The sequence below is a fragment of the Thermobia domestica genome, chromosome 1 (assembly GCF_964235325.1).
Source record: "Thermobia domestica chromosome 1, izTheDome1.hap1.1, whole genome shotgun sequence".
Taxonomy (NCBI): domain Eukaryota; kingdom Metazoa; phylum Arthropoda; class Insecta; order Zygentoma; family Lepismatidae; genus Thermobia; species Thermobia domestica.
The window spans coordinates 372,256,753-372,277,858 of record NC_137454.1 but is presented as its reverse complement, the minus strand read 5'-3'; the positions used below and the strand labels follow the sequence as shown (position 1 = coordinate 372,277,858).

Here is a 21,106-nt window from a genome sequence, read left to right as displayed (position 1 = left end):
AATGCATTTAGTTACTGTAAACTTCTACATATCCAGATTGTGTATTTATTATTTTTTTTAAAAAGTTCAAGATCGTGAATTAGGCAACAGCTAAAAGGAAATTCTTTTACTGCGTGCTCTGTGGGCACTAATACTAATTTACATACAGATAACGTAAAATAAAATATTTTTACAATTCCAATAAAAGCTTACCTAAAGTTTCGAAGTTAAATCCTCCATCAACTGGCCAGAAATAGGGAGCTGAAGATAGCTCATAAACAAGTACCAATCGAAACACATACAATGTCTTTGGTGAAAGATTTGGTATAAAATAATTATACACATCAGCTTTTGTCGCTGCTTTTAAAGATTTCCAATCCCATGATCCAGCTTCGCAATACTGAAGACTGTGGCTGTAATAAGAGTGAAAAGTTGTGCATTACGATTAACATATCGTAATAAGACTTTAAAAGTATATAGGTATATATATACACACATTTCAAGGAAGGAAGTGATTACACATGAATGATAATTTCTTTCTTTGAAACGAACAGTATTTTAACACATTGCCCACCATACTCGACTTTAGTTGATCTAATTTTTAGACTTTGCTCTGCTCTTTTAGCTTAAGTCAGCTACATTTTAAAGCAATTATGAAAGACGAGGTTTTGAAATCCGTAAGTGATTGATATTTGAGTGCTTTTGGGTATTTCAATAATTTGTAGTGAATGTGTTAACTATAGTATTTTTACGGATTTCATTTTTATATTTGTTTAAATATGCTTAAAAAAACACATATTGTGCCCCAAAAGTCTCCATACTTAAGAATTATAAAGATTAGTTTTCTTGCAGATGCAACTCCAAAATAAAATAAATTTGTGAGGAACATGTTGAAATCACCCTTCTGGCTGGTCAAGGAGCATCATGTATTTTGTGCAGGTGTTTAATAGCAAGCATGACACAGAGAATGTCATGTATGATACTGCAGTCAAATTTATTGTAAAATTTTAAAAATAGGGACTGAGGAAGCTCAGTCTTGTTTAAGGTATTTAAAGAGCTCTATCGATAAGGAAGCGTCAATCAAGATCATAAGCAAAACATTATCTACAAAGTATCATACCCTTCCATTTAAATTGTGTCAATTTGATGATACAACATTGTTTACACGTCAGGGCTAGAAGAAGTAGACTTGTTGAACTTCTTGCTTCCAGTAATTTGAATTATGGTTTCATTGTCTCGGAAAGCGCAGACAGCATTTTAAAATTTTCCTATAACTACATTTAAGTTTTGAAAACGTGTAACTTAGAAAGCTGAAAGTAAATCACTGAAGAAGAATAGAAGGAAACCTGAAGCACAGTATCTGGTGCGATGCAAGAGAGGTAATCTTGTTTTTGTTGTTCTTTAAAATATGGAAACTAGACATTCACATAGTTATAAAGGTATGGCTGGGTGGCCGGCTTCCAGGCACGGACTCTGCTGAGAAGTCTTTCTTAGTGAACATCTTGAGCTTCTGAGTAGACTCTCAAAATGGCCCTTCGACATTACTTTGAGGTTCTAAACTGGTCTTCTCTCCAAAGTTCCTTCTCTACATCCTATCTCTATTTACATTAACACCTCTCTCTGTCTGCATTGCCCATTGCCTTTCGTCAGAAATCTCAAGTCGAATTTCCAGAACTGAACCTCTCTACTTCAATCTTAAAACATGAATCTCCTCATGAACTAAGCACCCAAGCTTTTTAACTAATCCAGAAATTGAGGTTTAGAGTCAGTGAGAAAGCTTCCTCGTTTATCAGAAATGAAGAAGAAGCAGTAAAGGTTTAAAACTAGAATGAAAAAGAGATGTTGTCTGTCGTTTACTTTCTTCAGGTTTCCTGTCTGGCTGATTCTTATAGGATCGTTCAGTTAAAGGCAAACAAGGTTTCTCGTCTAAACCAACATATACCATCTTTTCTCAAGTGTTACAACAACATTTTAGTATTTAGTATACGAATGAAAAGAAAGTATTTGAAGAAGTATCAAACAGAAGGAATAGTATTTTCTATTATGGTTTCTTTTTTCATTAGTAATTTTCGTCTAATAATAATATTCCAAAATAAAATAATAACACTTCATTAAGAATATGTCATTTGCTTCTTACTTCTCACCTCCAGTGTTTGTAAAGAGAAAATCTGGATAATATTTCAACATCTTGTGTCCTTAAATCATATAATTAAATAAAATATTTGCTTAATTTTCACTTTATAAGCAATCGAAGTAAAAAGAAATCTTTTACTTTCACAATTAATAATACGTTTGGTTAGATTTAATTAATAATACAATTTATTTAAAAAAAAAAGCTGCAAAAAATTAATAATTTATAAAACTGCTTTTTATTTTTAGTAAAAGCCAAAGTAAATAACTGTGAAATATTCATTATTCTTACCTTATTTACACAAGTATTTGTCCTTCTCCTTGGAAGCATACATATGATAAAAATGGAGAACTATATTTCAAATTTACAATCCTAATTATAATTAATTTAACAAGTGATTCCTTATAACCTTAGGGTAGCAATAATAACGCAATACTAAAGTATTTTTCAAATTTCTATCTCAAATGAGCATACAGATCCAATACACAGTATTTTATTGGTGTGGTTATGTATTAATTAAATGTAGACTGTTACTGAATTCTAGTCACTGGAAACTTGCTGTGAGGGTAAGATCTTGAAGTCAATGTCCTGTTTTGTTTATTAAAAGATCGATTTATCTTAATGAATTACTACTCATTATTTGTGTAAATTACACACAATATGCAGTAAGAATTATTATTGTGATTTACATTAAGAGTAAAACCAAGTACTATTGGAATATGAAATTTTAAGAAAGAAAAAAAAAAGACTAATTCATCCCTTTAAATCATCATCTGAATATCCTTCCGTACGGTATAATGTATGTACTTGTTAACGCTTTCTTACTTTGTGCATAGTTTTATTTGCCAGTTGTTTGTACTGGTCACGTACTTTGTCATACAATGTCAGTTCCTAAAATTGGCTTTATAATTTGACTCAGACATAAAAATCAGAATTTCTGTCAAAAAAAAAGCAACATATAGAAAGAAAGAAAGAAAAAAAGAGACCTACCTTACAACTGTGTCACTGTTAGATGGAGTCCAAGAAACATTCAGACTGTACGGCGACGCAGCTACTAATGTAATGTTATTAGGCTCTTGGAATGTAGATACTGTAATTTCTTCACTATCACTGTAAGTTTTGTTGTTTTCAGAATAAGCGCGAACCTAAAATTAAAATAATAATAATAATAATAATAATAATAATAATAATAATAATAATAATAATAATAATAATAATAACATTATTTTATAAAACATACAATTAAATTATAAGGATACGCCCCTCCCCCTATTCGAGACAGACAAGTCAATGTGGCCTACGAGCGCTGTAAATATATGATCCATTGCTTTATGACCTCAACACTTTGAAAAAATGAAATATTTTAGTTTTCCATCCCATCACTATGTTCTATAGGCTAAAGGAGACGAACGATTAGTGAAATCTTTCAGTTTAACGTCCCACTATTATTTTTTTAGGCTAAGGGAGACGAATGATTAAGGCAAGTGAATGACCAAGGAAGAATTGGTAGGAGGAGAATGTGGGAGGAAAGGAGAGTACCTCGAGAAATCCCACAAACACGATGTTGTCCACCACAAAATTACTTGCCTGGATCGAATCAGAGACTCCATACACCAAAGGTAAGCACTCTACTACTAAGCCACCGTGCCCTCCTACGAATGATTAATGAAAGTGAATGATTATGAAAGAAATGGCGGAATGAAAATGTGGGACGAACGGGAGAACTCTGAGAAAAGCCACGAACACGATGTTGTGAACCACGGGAACTGGGAACCACTCGCAACAGATTAACGTGGAATCCGAATCACATGAGATCGCGCGCGGGGAATCGAATTCGGGTTTTCCCCACGCCAAAGGTGCTCACACTAAGCCCTTAGCCACGAGGGAGCTCTTGCGTCAGAGGAGAGCACTACCACTGATCCACAGAGCCCCTTCTTCCTTATCTCGGCACTTAGAGGAAGGAATCTACTCAACAACACGGTCCGCCTGCCTTTACCATTCAAGTTTTTCCTGGTACCCATTTCTCCAAGACTAAATTAACTTTTCTGGGCTAGATCCACCACTGGCTCTAATGATTTTTATAAAATAGGATAAATCTGCTATTTACGGTGCAAAAGAGCGATTTAGCTAAGCCTCGACCTAAGGCAAATTCACTTAGGAGGTGATTTGTGAGAAACCGATTTAACATTTTCATGACATATGAATATCATAGTTTTCTGTGTGCTAAAAGCCGTTTATGTAGACTATATCGAGGAATCTGCTTTTGTGGTTATTTCATACAAAAAAATCATTTAGTAAGAACTATTTTCAGTGAAAAAATAACAAGCTATTCTTTATATATTTTTGGAAATTTATAGTAATCTCATGATATACCTGCCATAATCTGGATTCTGGCTGCCCACCTTCCCCCAGTTTTCACTTTCTAGATCCGTCCCTGGTTAGGGCTGCATTTACTTCTTTTTATGACTTCTCTGAAATACTTTTTTAAAAAATCGCTTTTATATTACTTCTTTCCAAAGTCATTAGCTAGCTGAATAGTCTTTCCTATTCAAAATGAGATGGAACAATCTTCACGAAAATAGAGCTGTTTTGATTTATTTATTTAACAGACAAACCTAAATAGTTTTTCCGAAACTTGAGTGTTAAATCTCTTTACACAATCCTCCAAAACTATCTTCATCAGCTTCAAAAATCTTGGAGTTTTACGTCCTACGATTATGTCGGTTGGGCTAAAGGAGACGACGATGATGAGAAATGAATGAAATGATGGAATGAAGAACGTGGGACGAAACAGGAGAACCCCGAGAAAACCCACGCACACGGTGTTTGTTCACCACAAAGTGCACTTGGCGCGAGCTGGGATCGAACCAAGGACCCCAAGCACCAGAGGTGAACGCTCTTCCATTGATCATCAGCTTTCATAAAGATAGTTAATTTTATCTACATCTCTCTCTCTCTCTCTCTCTCTCTCTCTCTCTCTCTCTCTCTCTCTCTCTCTCTCTATCTATCTATCTATCTATCTATCTATCTATCTATCTATCTATATATATATATATATATATATATATAAAATTTCCATCCTGTGGAATGATAGAGTCCATTTTTAGTAAGCTATTTTTATGAACTAAAATGGTTTTCTTTTACTGATTTCCCCTTTAAATTTATTTAAATATCTTTTATTTTGTGAAAATTAAAATTTAGTAATTTTAAATTTAGTAATAAAATTTCATTTTAATAGTACTGACTAAATTTAATTATACGAGGCATATCCGGAAAATACCGTTTTGAAAAACAAAATACTAAAACAGGTTTGTTTAAGCCACTTATTTTTACATGAAAGAGCCCACCTTAAACTATTTTTTCGACATAGTTTCCACCAACGTTCAAACACTTGTCATAGTGGCTGACCAACTTGTGCAAACCTTTCTCAAAGAAACATCCCGCCAGTGAAGACAACCATAACTCCAGAACACTTATTTTGCGTCATCGTCACTTTCAAAGCACTTACCGCCAAGCTCGCGCTTCAGATGCAGGAACACAAGTGGTAGTCAGATGGCAGCATCTATTCTCACAAATTTTCTCATCCATTTTTCTCACCAACTCATCAGTCACAATAGAAGGCCACCCACTTGATGGTTCGTCACGGAACATTTGTCAACCCTTCATTGAAATGCCTCACCCACTTTCGCACCATTCCATCACTTATTGCATTTTCACCGTTAAGTCTCTACAATTTGACGATAAGTTTCGGCCGGTTTAACGTTCCTTGTATTCAAAAAGTGGATAATAGAACGGATCTCGCAGTCGGCGGGTTCAGCAATTGTTTTAAATATTGTAAACGATCACAGGACACAGTACACTCGCGACAACTCAACCGTACTGACGTCAGTAGAAAGGCAAGAACCAGTGAAATTAGCGCGGAGCGCCGATACTAGCGCTGCGGTGGCATTTAAATGAAACGGTACTTACTTTCTGGACACGTCTTACATCATATATATAGGGAGCTGTATATATACAGTCTGTTACAAAATAACTGCACCACCTGCTAAAATTTAAAGTTTTTAAGATCCCTTAGAAAATTGTTAATTAATTTTATCTCTAAAGGGGCTTAACGTATCACACTATTGTTAGCCATTGCATTTTGATATGTTTTTTTTTTATTACTACTCATGGATTTTGTGTGATCATTGCTCAACAGGTGGCAGTGCATTTACTATGCAAATGGCTGCCTCATGTATGCACAAGTGAATGGCGATCCGCTGATCGTTGTTAATGAAAATGTATTCCATACGTGACCTTTTGTACTTGTGAGTTGTTGTTTATATGTTTTGTATATGATGTTTAGTGCTTTATGATTGTTTCTCAGTACTTAGTGTGCTTACGTACTAAAAATGGGTAAAATACTGAACGACACATCCCCTCGTAAACAAGGGAAGATAGTGTCGTTGTACTGTCTGGGCATTTCGCAACGTCAAATTACAAAACAACTTAAACTGCATCACATAACGGTTGGTAGGGTTATTAAAAAGCAAACAATGTATAATAAGTCCTCTTTGAGAGACAAATGTGGCCGAAGACGAAAAACAAGCCCTCGGATAGACAGAAAAACAAAGGCTCTAGCTCTGACAAGCAGAGCGTCATCTTCACGACAAATTGCTCAAACTGTGTCCGATGATACTGGTATTAGTGTAAGCTACGTGACAGATGTTAGACGACTAAAGGAACAAGGAATTCGGAAGAAAACACCTAGAAAGAAGCCGATACTTAACGCAAAGCTCGTAAGAGCCAAGAAACGCTTTCTTAGCATGTACGGAGCGTGGAATGTTGAAGAATATGTGATTTTCTCCGATGGAAAAAAAGTTAAGGGTGCTTGGGAATGACAGTGGATGAGAAGTGGGGAAGAGCGACTGTATATCACCGACAGAGAAGTTTGGTAAGAGTGTAATGTTGTGGGGCTGTTTCACGTCGAAAGGTGTCGGAAGACTAGAAATTTGCAACAGATCAGTTAATGCATAGTATTACATGAACATTTTAAACCGTAAACTTCTATCAACAGCAAGGGATCATTTCTCAGGCAAAAATTTAGAATACTTCATATTTCAAGATGATAATGCGCCGTGTCACAGAGCTGCTGTGGTTAAGAAGTTGTTTTCAGACATGAATATCCAAAGGTTCTGGTGGCCACCTAACTCTCCAGACATGAATCATATTAAAAATTTATTGCATATCATGTCTCGAAAGCTTTCAGGGAAGTGCTTCCAAACAAGGAAAGAGCTCATTAATAGTGATGAGCAAATGCAAGACCAAGACCAAGACCGGGGTGGTCTTGGTCTTGGTCTTGGTCTTGCACACCCAGTCTTGGTCTTGGTCTTGCACTGGAACCTTCGGTCTTGGTCTTGGTCTTGGTCTTGCAAACCCAGTCTTGGTCTTGGTCTTGGTCTTGCACACCCAGTCTTGGTCTTGCTTGCAAGAGTCTTGCAAGTTTTGCTTTTAAGAAATCTTATGTTTTTCATAGGTAAATTTTACTCTGGATATAAGGGATAATAAATTCTACAATGCTCCAATAGTAACGGAAATACAATATATGTTTTTAAATGTAACATAGTTTATCTTCGTGTAAGTATGATAATAGTGTACAACATAAGTAATGACCTTTATTTTTTTATTGGGTGCCCACGCTTCGCTAATCTTTTTATATTTTTTAACAGATCCAACACTCCACAGGTTCCAAAATTGGGGAGGCTACCCCTGAGACGAATGAAAGAAAATCAAAACGGTACAGATAATTGAAATACCATGAAATGCAAAATTATTTTTACACTCTAAAGGCGTCAGATTTTTCTTTTCAACCACATTAGCTAATCTTTGTGTTAAACAAACTTATAATTAAATATTGAGATTTTGTTTTACTGATTCCAATGGGGCAGAAACATGGACATTACGCAAAAGCGATGGAAAAAATTAGAGACTTTCGAAACCTGGGCATGGAGAAAAATGGAGAGAATTAGCTGTGTCGAACGGAAAACGAATGAGAAGGTGTTAGAAATATTAGCAGTAGGAGAAAAAAGAAGAATTTTAGATATTGATAAGAGGAGAAAGAGGAACTGGTTGGGATATTGGCTGTGGAGGACGTGCTAGAGGGTATGGTGAAAGGAAAAAGAGAGAGGGAGAAAAGGAAATTGTAGTTGAAGGAAGATATTAAGAAAATTGCTACTTTAAGACGAAGAGACTAGCTGAGGACTACCATACATCTATGTTTCTCAGTTGCAGCAAGCAACCAGCCGATAATGGCAGAATAGCTTTAATGATTATTATGACGATATGTTTAGAATATCGACAGAAAAGAGAGAAAAATAAAATAATTATTATAATCAAAACTTAATATTTTAGAATAATTTAAGTGAAAACTAAAAACGACTCATCTGTCTGTCTGTCTGTCTGTCTGTCTATGTCTTTTCTATAAACTCAATTTGTATAAATACTTTTGACCTATATTAGAAATACAAAATAACGACATCAAACTACAAGTTATTTAAAATAACTGTATAAAATCAGTCTCACTTGTGAATATGGATTACTAGCATCAATTACCCACTTCGTTGGGTTAAATTTTAAATAATAATAATAATAATAATATGTTTCATGTTTCGTTAATCAGTCACTTTTCATTATTATTAAGCGCTTTCTGATATCGGTCATTTTCGATTATTTTTATATTTCTCTCCCCTCCTCCTCCCCAAGTTGCGGGGCTGAATTTGGGTTTAAACGGCATCAGAAACATCACTGTTCATCTTAGAGACACCGAAAACTATGGATTCGGCACTAATATCGGTCATTTTCAATAAACTTATATATCTCCTCCTCCCCCATGTTGCAAGGCACGGCATCGGAAGTATCACTGTTCATCTCAATGACCTCGAAAACCATGAATTTGACATTGATAATAATGGTCATTTTCAATAATTTTTATATATATCTCCTTCTTTTCCCTTCCCCAGGTTGCGGTGCTGAATTTGCATTTAAACGGGATCGGAAGTATCACTGTTTACTTTCGTGACCCCAAAAACTATGAATTCGACACTAATATTAATTTTCGATCATATTTAGATATCTCTCCTCCCACCGCCAAGCTACGAGGCTAAATTTGGATTTAAACAGCATCGGAAGTGTCATTGTTTATCTCAGCGACCCCGAAAACTATAGACTCCACTCTAATATAAGTCATTTTCGATCATTTTTAAATATCTCTCCTCTCCCCGGCCCCTAAGCTCCATCGTCAAAGTGATATGACAGAAACCATCTCAGGTCCGAACTTCATCTATGTTGAAAATGTGATCGAGATCGGTTGGGTGGTTCAAGAGTTATTAAGTCACAAACTTAGTCACTTTTATTTTTATTTATTTTGATTTTTGTATACCTCCCCCTCCTCCTACTCCCATACGTTGCTCCTTCAAAGTGAACTGGTAAATAACATTCCAGGCCCAAACCTGATATATATTGAAAATTTGATCGATCTCGAGCTGGTGATTCAAGAGTGTTCAAGAGATTGGGAGTCACAAGCATAGTCACTTTCAATTTTATAATATAGATTTACTGTTGTAGTGTAATGTTATATCGCTCAATCTCCGATGTGCCGTATACCTAAGGAGGCTAAAAATTATATGAATAAACAATTATTCAACGTATAAGCATCTGCCCATGAAATCAAACTTGCGGTCACAAGCACTAAGTTTTTGAAATGTCATGAAAATGTTATTTCGATATTGATTTTATGAGCACACATTAAAAATTTACAACGGATGCTTGAGTCTCATAGCCAAGGCCATACTCATGTAGTCAGCACCTATGGTGTACGGAATTACCGATGTTCAATACTACATTTCTCTTCAGTTTTGGAAGAAGAACACCACTAGTATGCTTTGAAATGAAATGAAGTATCTATAGTTTAACGTCCCACAGTAATGCACCAACGCTAAGGGAGACGGTGATGATGAAAAAAGACTGAAATGATGGAATGAAGAAAGTAGGAGGAAACGAAAAAAACCTAAGAAAACCCACGCACACGATGTTTGTCCACCAAAATAGCTTACATGGCGCAAGATGACACCTGTGTGGCTTGAAAACGAGCAATATCTACAGAAAACGCGAACAACCAATTCAGGAAACGATATACTGTAGCTATATGCTACAGGGGCAAATCGACTCACACGGATTGCATAACACTATTGGGAACACATTCACTCTAGTGTCACTTTTACTGAAGTAAAAAAATTCAAGTAAAAGATGTAATGAATTTTCTCCTTTTTTACATTGTATAAAAAAATTCAAGTAGTACAGTACTTGTGCAAGACTCTTGCGCAAGAGTCTTGGTCTTGGTCTTGGTCTTGCAGGTATGGTCTTGGTCTTGGTCTTGTTCTTGCACACCTTGGTCTTGGTCTTGGTCTTGCACCGCTATTCGTGGTCTTGGTCTTGGTCTTGGTCTTGGTCTTGCATGCAAGACTCTTGCAAAAACTGCGAGACCAAGACTCTTGCGCTCATCACTACTCATTAAAGCTACGGTGCAAGTTTGGTTCCATGAAGACGTATCTTTGTGCCAGTCTCTCGTACACAATACGCCAAGTAGGTTGGCAGCACTGAAAGCGGCATATGGGAAACACACAAAGTACTGAATGGGTTATATACAGAATTATGGCTTTTATACACTTAAAAGCACTGTTTAAAAAAAAAAAAAACTCGCATCCATTTCTTGTTCATTAACGAGATGTTAACATGCGTTCATACAAAGCGCATGAAAACAAATATGTTCATACTTTTTGTAGTAATGGCTATTTGTAGCTTATTATGATGTAATATATTGAAATTGAATATCTTGTCTATATATATGTAGTAGATAAAACACCAAACGATGTAAGTATGAGAAATACTTTGAAACCATTGCAATAAATATCTTTCATAATATATATAACAATTTTCAAAATGTATCGAGTTTTCTTAGGTGATGCAGTTATTTTGTAACATACACACTATATTATATATATATATATATATATATATATATATACATGGGCGGCGATTAGGGGGAGCAAAGGGGGGAAGTTGCCCCCCACTTTTCTGAAGTGACCCATTGATGTATATAGTTTAATTTGGAAATGTAAAGTTATTGTATATATTACTGGTTCATAGAAAATAATGATACCATATATTTGCCGTTGCGTGAGTACGTATTGGTTATTTCTTTTCCTGTGGTGTTAAGAAAGCTACAGGAATTGCGTTTTAAACGCCACGAAAAATAGTCTAAAATTTAACCTATTGGAGCGCAATAATTCCAGCGTACTTTCATTTCTTACAATGTCATTCAGCTGCTTTGAAACTAATTGAGATAATATTTCGCAAAAAAAACTTTCACAAGTTATTCTTTAACTGCATAAAAACTGACAGTTTCTAAAATGTATTTTCTTTCTTTTCTAATAGTAAGGAATATTGAATAAAAACAGAGTAATAAGAAACAACTACCTTTTCCATTGTTTTGCAGTGTAACATACGAGTGAAGTGGTATGTTTAGGGGTATACGAGTGTATATACAACTAAATTTAGTGAATTCAACATAATTCTAGGTTTCAGAATTATTTTGTATAACTGGAGCGTGGAGTGATTCTAAGTATTGTTGAGTTTAGATGTATTCCAAGAAAGTGAAAACTGCACCTAATGGCAACGAACATGTTTCGGGAAGCTACAAAAATATTTCTTTAAATATCGTAGCATACACTCGTACTATTTACTGTCTTTCTAAGAGTAATAACATACATTTAATAGCATGTGTGGTATTAAAAATGTAAGCTGTTCATTAATCCCCGGTTTCAATGTTACTTTTGCAAAGCAAGTCTCATTCATTAATATGATTACTATTATCCTTTCTATTTGGTCTAGGAATTAATTCGTGCGGTTGGTACGCACACATTGAAGCTGTAGTACAAACACAAAATACATAAATACCTTAAGAAAAATATTGTCCATCGCTAGCCACCACTTTCGCCCATCTGTCAGGCAATGTACGGATTCCGTGGCGAAAGAAGTCCTCATCCTTGGAAGCGATCCAGTCAGAGACCCATGTTTCGATATCTTCTGAAGAAGTAAACCGCTGTCCAATCAAATCGTTGTTCATGCAATCGAACAAGTAGTAGTCCGAAGGAGCAACGTCTGGTGAATACGGCGGGTGGGGTAAAACTTCCCATCCGACATTTTCTAAATAGGTTTTGACCGGTTTTGCGACATGTGGGCGAGCGTTATCATGTTGAACAATAAGTTTATCATGTCTGTTCTCCCATTCTGGTCGTGTTCTGGCCAGAGCTTGCTTCAAACGCATTAATTGTCGTCGATAACGTTCTCCATTCATAGTTTCACCCGGTTGCAGCAGCTCATAGTACACCACACCTTTTATATCCCACCATATACACAGCATAACCTTTGCACAGTGAATATCTCGTTTTGGTTGTGATGGACCTGGTTCACCTGGTTTCACCCAGACCTTTTTTCGTTTAGGGTTCTCGTAATGGATCCACTTCTCATCACCCGTAATAATTCGATGCAGAAACCCCTTTCTGCTCTGTCGTTGAAGCAGCAATTCGCAAATGGTTTTTCGTCTTTCAACGTCTCTGTCTTTCAATTCATGTGGAACCCAATGTGACATTTTTTGAATCATTCCCATGGCTTTCAAGCGTTTGGAGACTGTTGTTTGATCAACGCCTAATGCTGCTGCAAGTTGTTCCTGCGTTTGACACGAATCCTGCTCGAGCAATGCTGTCAATTCTTCGTCTTGAAATTTTTTTGGCTGTCCAGCTCGCTCTTGGTCTGCCAAGCCGAAATCACCACTTCTAAACCATGCAAACCACTTCTGACACGTTCGCTCAGCTAGAGCATGGTCACCATACACTTCCACCAAAATACGATGACTTTCAGTCGCACTTTTCTGCATGTTAAAGTAATGCAGTAGGACACCCCGCAAAAACACTTTATCAGGCACAAATTGCACCATGTTCACTTAACTACAAACTGGTGTTGTTGACGCTTTAATCCACTGCCCTATACTACGAACGATACGCGATGACAGGGGTTTGCAACACATGTGTGGATACACGGAACTGTGGGACGCTCCGTTCGTTGCGCCATCTCTTGTCCACCCGCACGAATTAATTCCTAGACCAAATATTTATATGTTTTGCAAATTTGTTACACTTTTCGGGACAGAATTTTAAGATGTTCATGAGGAAGAAATCAAACAAACCTCTTCTTACACTTTCGTCGCTTAACAATACAAAGGGCTAGTACCTACTTGCGTTGCTCTCGTCAATTTACTTAATAAAATATGAAATACGATACACGGTATTTTAACTGAAAAAGAGAGTATTCTATTAGTTATACAACCTTTCGGCAAACAAAGGTTAGCATTAACCAGGCAAACAAAGGTTAGCAAAGTGTTAGCATTAACCAGGTAAATTGACATTTATAAATAAATATTCAGATCATGTCTTGCCCCCCACTTTTAATGTCCAATCGCCGCCACTAATATATATTATATTATATATATATATATATATATATATATATATATATATATATATATATATATATATATATATATATATATATATATATATATATATATATATATATATATATATATATATATATATATATATACTAAATTTGTACACTGAATTTATGTACTAAATTTAATTTTATATATAAGCTAGACTTTAAGAAATCAGTAAAACCACAAGGGTTGGATTAACCCAACTGGAGGCCCGGAACTTAAAAAGTGGCTCCTGCTGACTTTGCTCAATACATTCCTGTGAAAGTACTTTTGGAACGTTAAGGGACTCTGTTTCGTATTTTTGGTATATTTTATCTTATGACGATGACTGTATTTTGTATGATTCTCTTTAGACAGCCAACTGTGATTTTGATCAGAGTGGAGGCCCCCGTACACCTGGAGGCCCGGGGCTAAAGACCCCCTAAGTCCCTCCCTTAATCCGGCCCTGAAGAAAACGGGAACAAGTGAGTTTCGTTTCCCAATGTAAAATAACCGTTGACTTCCAAACTACGAGAATTCAATAGTTAAGACTTGAAGTAGTACATCTATAACTACTGCTTGCAATAGATTAATAAGATCAAAAGATAGAACCTGTTCCTCGGAATCTATATCAAAAGGCCGCCGTACTGCTTTTTGTATCCTCGCTATGCCGTACTGCTTTTGTTCTATGGCGATAAAAGTTGAAACCGGAAATTGTGCATTTGAACCACTTTTGGATTGAATTGAGAGTTAATGGAGGATATAGAACCTACTCTTAGGAAGATTAATGGACTGCACAAAACTGTATTTCGATCTCTCTTACAGCTTTTGCTCTACAGAAACCAATATTGGAAACGGAAGTAGTAAATCTGAACCTGTTCCGGTTTTGCTAGAGTGTTGCTGGTTGTGATTATATGTTTCCTTTCCATCCTGAATCAATTGTAGAAAACAGCTTGTCACTGTTCCAGTTTTGGTTCTATATCAAACGTTGAAACCGGAAATTACTAATCTGAAGCACTTCCAAAGTGAATAGGTTAACAGAGAAGATGGAACCTATTATTGGGACGCTGAATCAATGGCAAAAAAATGCATCTCGATATCTCTTGCCGTTTTTGCTTTATGAAAATCAGTATTGAAACCGGAAGTAGTAGTAAATTTCAGCCACTTCCGGTTTGGGTAGAGTGTTGCTATTGTGACCATATGCTCTCTTAATACATTGACTCGATTGCAAAAAACCACTTTCCGCAATCTATTACGATTTTTGTTCTATGGTGATAAGTTTTGAAACCGGAAATGACTAATTTAAGCCACTTCTGGTTTGAATAGAGATTTAATGAAAAAGAGGCAACCTATTCTTGAGACAATGAATTGCCTGCAGAAAATCGCATCTCGATATCTGTTACCGTTTTACTTTGATACCTGTCGACAGACGGATGGACGGACAAACTCGTTCTATAAGACTTCCGACACTTACACATAGCATAGTTTGGTAAGTCTAAAATAATTCCTCATGTAAATCAATGGGCTACTAACCAAAGATGGCGCAGGTAGTCAACACCATTAAGAACTAAAGGAAGTACAAACCCAAATTGCATATAATTGACCAGGAAGCAGCTTCTTCAATTGTATTTTCTTGAATTCTTTCGTTTCGAGTGATGTACAGTTCAGGCCTCCTACAAAATGTTCTTCCTTTTGACGAACCCCTCCAACGGTTCCTTCGGTTCGCCGATGCACTTCGTAACAAACTATCTCCCCGTTGAATTTGTCAGGTGGCAACCATTTCACAATAACTTCATTCGGATTCAATACATCTACACTCACATTCTGTGGCGGTGAAGGTGCTAAGGAAAGAAAATATATTATAAAAAATAAAATAAAAAAAGCTTTACACAAATAATTCCAACAAACTTGCAAATTTATGTCAGGAACAATAATATCTAGATCTATGACAGTGACGACTGAGATTTTCAATCATCTATGCGTACCATCTCGCAAATATTAAAGTAAGCCTTAAAGGTTTCTTTATTTATATATTTTTTTAAATATGCCTTCAATAGTTAGGAATATTTCTTTCTTTAGTTTATCATGCTTCTTAACTTCGCAAAATTCTAAGTATCGTATTGATCCCAATATAGTACAATATTTTTAGCATAAAAACAGACTCATGGAAACCATATTCGTATGACAATTGCAGCTTACGTTTAAAGAAAAATAAAATAAAATAAAAACTTATTTCATCCATGTACTACTGTACCATTCGATAAATTACTATGCCATGCTGTTGGGTGACTGGTCAAAATCAAACTGTATAGGAAATAGGTAATAGTAATTTATCGTGTTATGATTCGATTTAACTGACACTTAAAATTTGCTATTAATGTATTTTCACTAAACTTTCATGTAGAATTCAAATCAATCTGAGTATGCCACCAAAGTACTGAATACGCAGTGGTAATAATCAGAAGAAAGTGGTATAATCAAGATTCAGATTTAAATCTCAAAAGAAGGTTTAAATTGCCAATCTTTCAATTATTGAATATTTTCAAACTGTGTGTAATATTTCGTCTGAGCACTTTTATTTTTCCATAAAAATAATCTCATAAATTTGCAGTCGTTTGATTTGATTTGAGTTTAACGTCCCTTTCAACAGCGAGACTACATGAGACGGGATCTACTGATTAACATGGAATCAATCACATGAGCTCCCGCCGGGAATCGAACCTGGGTCTCCCACGCCAAAGGCGCGTACACTAACCTCTTAGCCACGAAGGAGCTTAAACTTGCAATCGTATTGTATTCGAGGTCATATACTATGTTCAAGCGAATACGGTAATTTTACAATTTAAAGAACCATATTGCAGATATTTACGGGAAACTATTCAAAAGCGTAATGTTTTTATTTTTCAGGACTATTTACATCATGAAAAATATAAAATGAAAAATGAAATAAACATTCATTTTTCAAATATTATAAAAGACCAAAAAATAATCTATTTAAATCCAACTTACCTCCCGGTGCTGTTTTAAATATTGTTGGAGAACCCTGCACTGGATGAACTCCTTTTAAGTCACTATAGTAATTTCTCAAGGCCACTATGAAGATATAACTCGAGAACGGTTTTAATCCTGTTACTTCAACAATGTGGTTATATGTTACCTGTGAATAAAATGATCTTCATATACTCACACTCCTATAGAAATCTTCCGTATTTTTAGGTTTCAGCATCTTTCGTGGTTTACCATAAAGCAAATTTGAGAGTTGAAAATAATGAAAGTTGAAAAACCAGAGTGAAGGAAATTTACGGTTCTACTTCTCTCGAAGAAAATTTACGGTTCTACTTCTCTCGAAGAAAATTTACGGTTCTACTTCTCTCGAAGAAAATTTACGGTTCTACTTCTCTCGAAGAAAATTTACGGTTCTACTTCTCTCGAAGGAAATTTACGGTTTTACTTCTCTCGAAAGAAATTTACGGTTCTACTTCTCTCAATTAAGTTCACTGGGGATTCTCTGTAGCGTGGTCGCAGATCACACATAATTAGTAATAGATCTTGCTATTAGTATATCAGACATAATATCTAGGTGTGTAGAGGAAAGACAAACCACAATACTAGTTTCTCCACAATAAACCTTTAGGGGTACGAATCCACCAAGTTCCAGAACACTGTATATCAAAGCAGTTTACAGTTCGAATTTCATCTTTCTTTTTCTTATATATTCTACTAATGATTTACATTGATTTTTGGATTGTGTTTTTTTTAAGAAACTTATTCATTATTAAAATCGTACGGACAAAAACAAGAATAATAAAGAATAAATTAATACTATAAAAATTCCTTGTCATGAAGATATCTAATAATTCTGAGAGGAAAAGTGAAGGTTTATATTGATGAAATGAGGTTCTTTCAAATTTGACGTAACTGTAGATTTCACTTCAAATCCGTGTAATATCCTTTCCCATACAGACATAAAAATATTGGATTAAATTTTTTTTTAAAGTTAAAATTATATCATACACTCATTTAAGGCGTGCGCATAAAAGGTTTTCTGTTCAAGCGGTAACTTCAATACTTTTATCTTACATTTCATTTCAGTTAGCAATGAATCCTTAAATAATTATATATATATATAAATGACTATGTTTGTGTCTTCGCACCGCTTGAATCACCTGACCGATCTCAATCAAATTTTCAATATAAATGAGGGTCGGGCCTGGGAGTGTTTTTATCATTTCACTTTGACGGTACAAGTACGGGAGAGGGAAAGAGAGATATAAAGATAAATAAAACTTAACAACTCTTGAACCACGAGACCGATCTCGATCGAACTTGCAACACAGATTAGGCTGGTTTGGGATAGTTTTTATAATTTTCCTTTGACGGTGCAACTTAGGCCTGGGGGGAGGAGGGGAATATAGAAAAATACATAAAAATTAAAGTAACTACCTTTGTGATTTAATAACTCGTGAATCACCTGACTGATCTCGATCAAATTTTCAACAGAGATAAGGTTCGGTCCTGGGAGTATTTTTATCATTTCATTTTGACGGTTTAACGTAGATATTAATGTCAAATCCATAGTTTTCAGTGTCGCTGAGATGAACAATGACACTTCGGATGCTGTTTAAATCCAAATTCAGCCCTACAGCTTGAGGGAGGGGTAATGGGGAGATATATATATAGAAATGACCGAAACTGATCGATATTAGTGTCGAATCCATAGTTTTCGGAGTCGCTGAGATGAACAATGACACTTCGGATTCTGTTTAAATCCAAATTCATCCAACAATAGTAATATTTAATTTTTACTATCATTTTTACCAAACATATCACATAAGGAGTTGTGCGTTAAAGTTTTTATTTCAACACAGCAAAGCGGGTAATCAATGCTAGTATTTTGTAAACTGTTTGAGTTTGTACTAAAAAGTTATGCCTTTCCGAGACAAACTTTATCTGCAGTCATTCGCAAAGGAAAGTAGGTCGCAGTTTTCCACTTGAGAGTCTTATTTAATATTACCCGTATACATTCTCAGTTACTCAATTCTTAATTATTTTTTTAACATAATGATGTGAGCATATTGTAACTAAGATTATATCCATAATAGCGCGTATTAGTGCTTTCTCTGATATTAAAAAATATTTAAAAAATACAGATACGATGGACAACCACAGTAATGTTAGATTAAAACTTACAGACACAAATTATCTATTATTTTTAGTTCAATATCAATTTTAAGCCTTTTTCCCTACCTACTGACAAAATTTGTTTTAATAATAATAATAATAATAATTTATATTGGTGTTAGAAAATTACGGACAGAGAGTCAAATTACAAATTCTAAAAGGTAATGTTTGAGTGAATACCACAAAGTATGCATTAAAAAAATCGTAAAGCATAAGAACATAGAGATACAAAGATAACTTGAGTAAAACATACAGAATAAAGATAATTAGAATTTAAAAAATACAGCCATAATAATAAATCATACACAGAAAATAATAAAATAAAATAAAAACGAAAAAATACAAAACAATACATGCAAAAGGGAATAAAATTTATAGCAAGTGATAGGTAAATGGCATTTAAGTGCCTCTAAATAGAAAGAAAATCAGCATAAAAAAATATCAATATGTGAGTAATTATTATTACTTGTTAAGCATTTATATACTGAAATATCTATATTACTTGTTAAGCATTTATATACTGAAACATCTATCAGAATAAGATTCCATTTGAAAATTTTGAAAAAAAATTACTTATTAACATATTAGGAATATGAAAATTTACAGCCTCAATTAATGGTAATTTGCCCATCAAAATATTATGAAGAAGTTTCATATCAAATAAGGTTTTCCTTCCGATAATTCAATAATTCAATAATCCAAGTAGGTGCCTAATTTCATCATATAATAATAATAATAATAATAATAATAATAATAATAATAATAATAATAATAATAATAATAATAATAATAATAATAATAATAATAATAATAATAAGAAGAAGAAGAAGAAGAAGAAGAAGAAGAAGAAATGTAAGTCTTAATTATCACTTAATTCAGTAAACATGGCCTCAAATCATACATACCAATTTAGAGCAATTCTGAAATGATGTTTCATTGCACGAAAGTCCCTCGGATACAGCTCCATAATATATTGTGTACTCCACAGTGGCTAACGAAATATTTTCACATTCAGGGTATCTTTCCGGTTCAGGAAGTCTCAGAGTTATAGATTGGGCTGTATTATTGACCATTGTAGCTTCTGCTGCGTATTGCTTAGGGGAGAGACATTTTGGAGCTGAAAAGAATATTATGATTAATTAATTCAAGGTTGTGTATTTGGAGAAATGAATGAAGTAATTGTATCTTGATCAATTCTCAATTTAAATTAATACATAAATAAATAAATGAAATACATAAATTTTAAAAAGAAAATAGTTTTAGCCTAAACTAGGGGAACTAGAGATGCAAGGCAAGTCAAATCTGTAAATATTGTAAAGTACTTCCCTTTGAAGGGGTAGCTAGAGCTAGGTTGACTAAATCAGAGTTCGGAATCCATTACCGGTTTATTATAAGAAATCCTCTAATATAACAATAGTATTTAAAGAAAATATTACACTACAACTTTCACTTATGCGAGGTAGAAAAAGGTAGCCCAAGACCTTGCAGCCTTGAGGCAGGATGTATACAGAGCTCCGGGCAAGTTAGGTAGAGTGGTGTATGAAACCCCAATGCTCCGCAGCAAGCAATGAGAGGGTTAAGAGTCTCAGGGCCCCGAAGCTGGCTAAGCAACTGAGGTTGGAATTCCGACAGAGCTCCGAGTAAGCTAAGTCAGGTGGAAGGGAAGCCAAGAGTCCCACATCAGACTCCGCGGCTTTGAGGTTGGGTTTTCTCCTAGAGCTCCAGTCAAGCTAAGTATAGTGGTGTAGGAAATCTCAATGCTCCGAAGCAAGCAATGAGAGGGTTAAGAGTCACAGGGTCCCGAAGCTGGCTACGCAACTGAGGTTTGAATTCCGACAGAGCTCCAAGTAAGCTAAGTCAGGTGGAAGGGAAGCCTAACTAGAGGCTTTGAGGCTGGGTTTCTCCTAGAGCTCCAGGCAAACTAACGTAAGTAGAGTGGTGTAGGAAACCCCAATGCTCCGCAGCAAGCAGTGAGGGAGTTAAGAGATAGAGCCCCGAAGAAGGCTAAGCAACTGAGGTCAGGATCCCGACAGGGCCCCCAAGTAAGCTAAGCCAGAAGGAAGGGAAGCCTAGAGTCCCACAGCAGCCTAGAGGCTTTGAGGTTGGGTTTCTCCTAGAGCTCCAGGCAAGCTAGAGGAGGGGAGACCAATCGAAGACTGGTGACTGTCTGCTGAATCCTCTTCATTATAAGTGGCGGTGGCGCTGCTGCTCCCATGTCGTCATGTGACTTGTAGGTGGTGCTGGTG

The 21,106-nt window shown here is 35.4% G+C and overlaps 1 protein-coding gene across 3 annotated transcripts in view; it reads right to left on the bottom strand.

Moving 5' to 3' along the window:
- The window catches only part of sev (receptor protein-tyrosine kinase sevenless), a 343,357-nt gene that overhangs the window by 31,051 nt on the left and 291,200 nt on the right, over nt 1-21,106 (bottom strand). For all 3 annotated transcript variants that reach the window (XM_081730952.1, XM_081730963.1, XM_081730953.1), the window contains exons 25-29: nt 19,766-19,977; nt 16,689-16,836; nt 15,264-15,520; nt 3,101-3,255; nt 193-392 (exon numbers count right to left, since the gene is read on the bottom strand). In XM_081730952.1, coding sequence (XP_081587078.1) covers nt 193-392; nt 3,101-3,255; nt 15,264-15,520; nt 16,689-16,836; nt 19,766-19,977 — 972 coding nt within the window. The remainder of the gene's footprint in view (nt 1-192; nt 393-3,100; nt 3,256-15,263; nt 15,521-16,688; nt 16,837-19,765; nt 19,978-21,106) is intronic.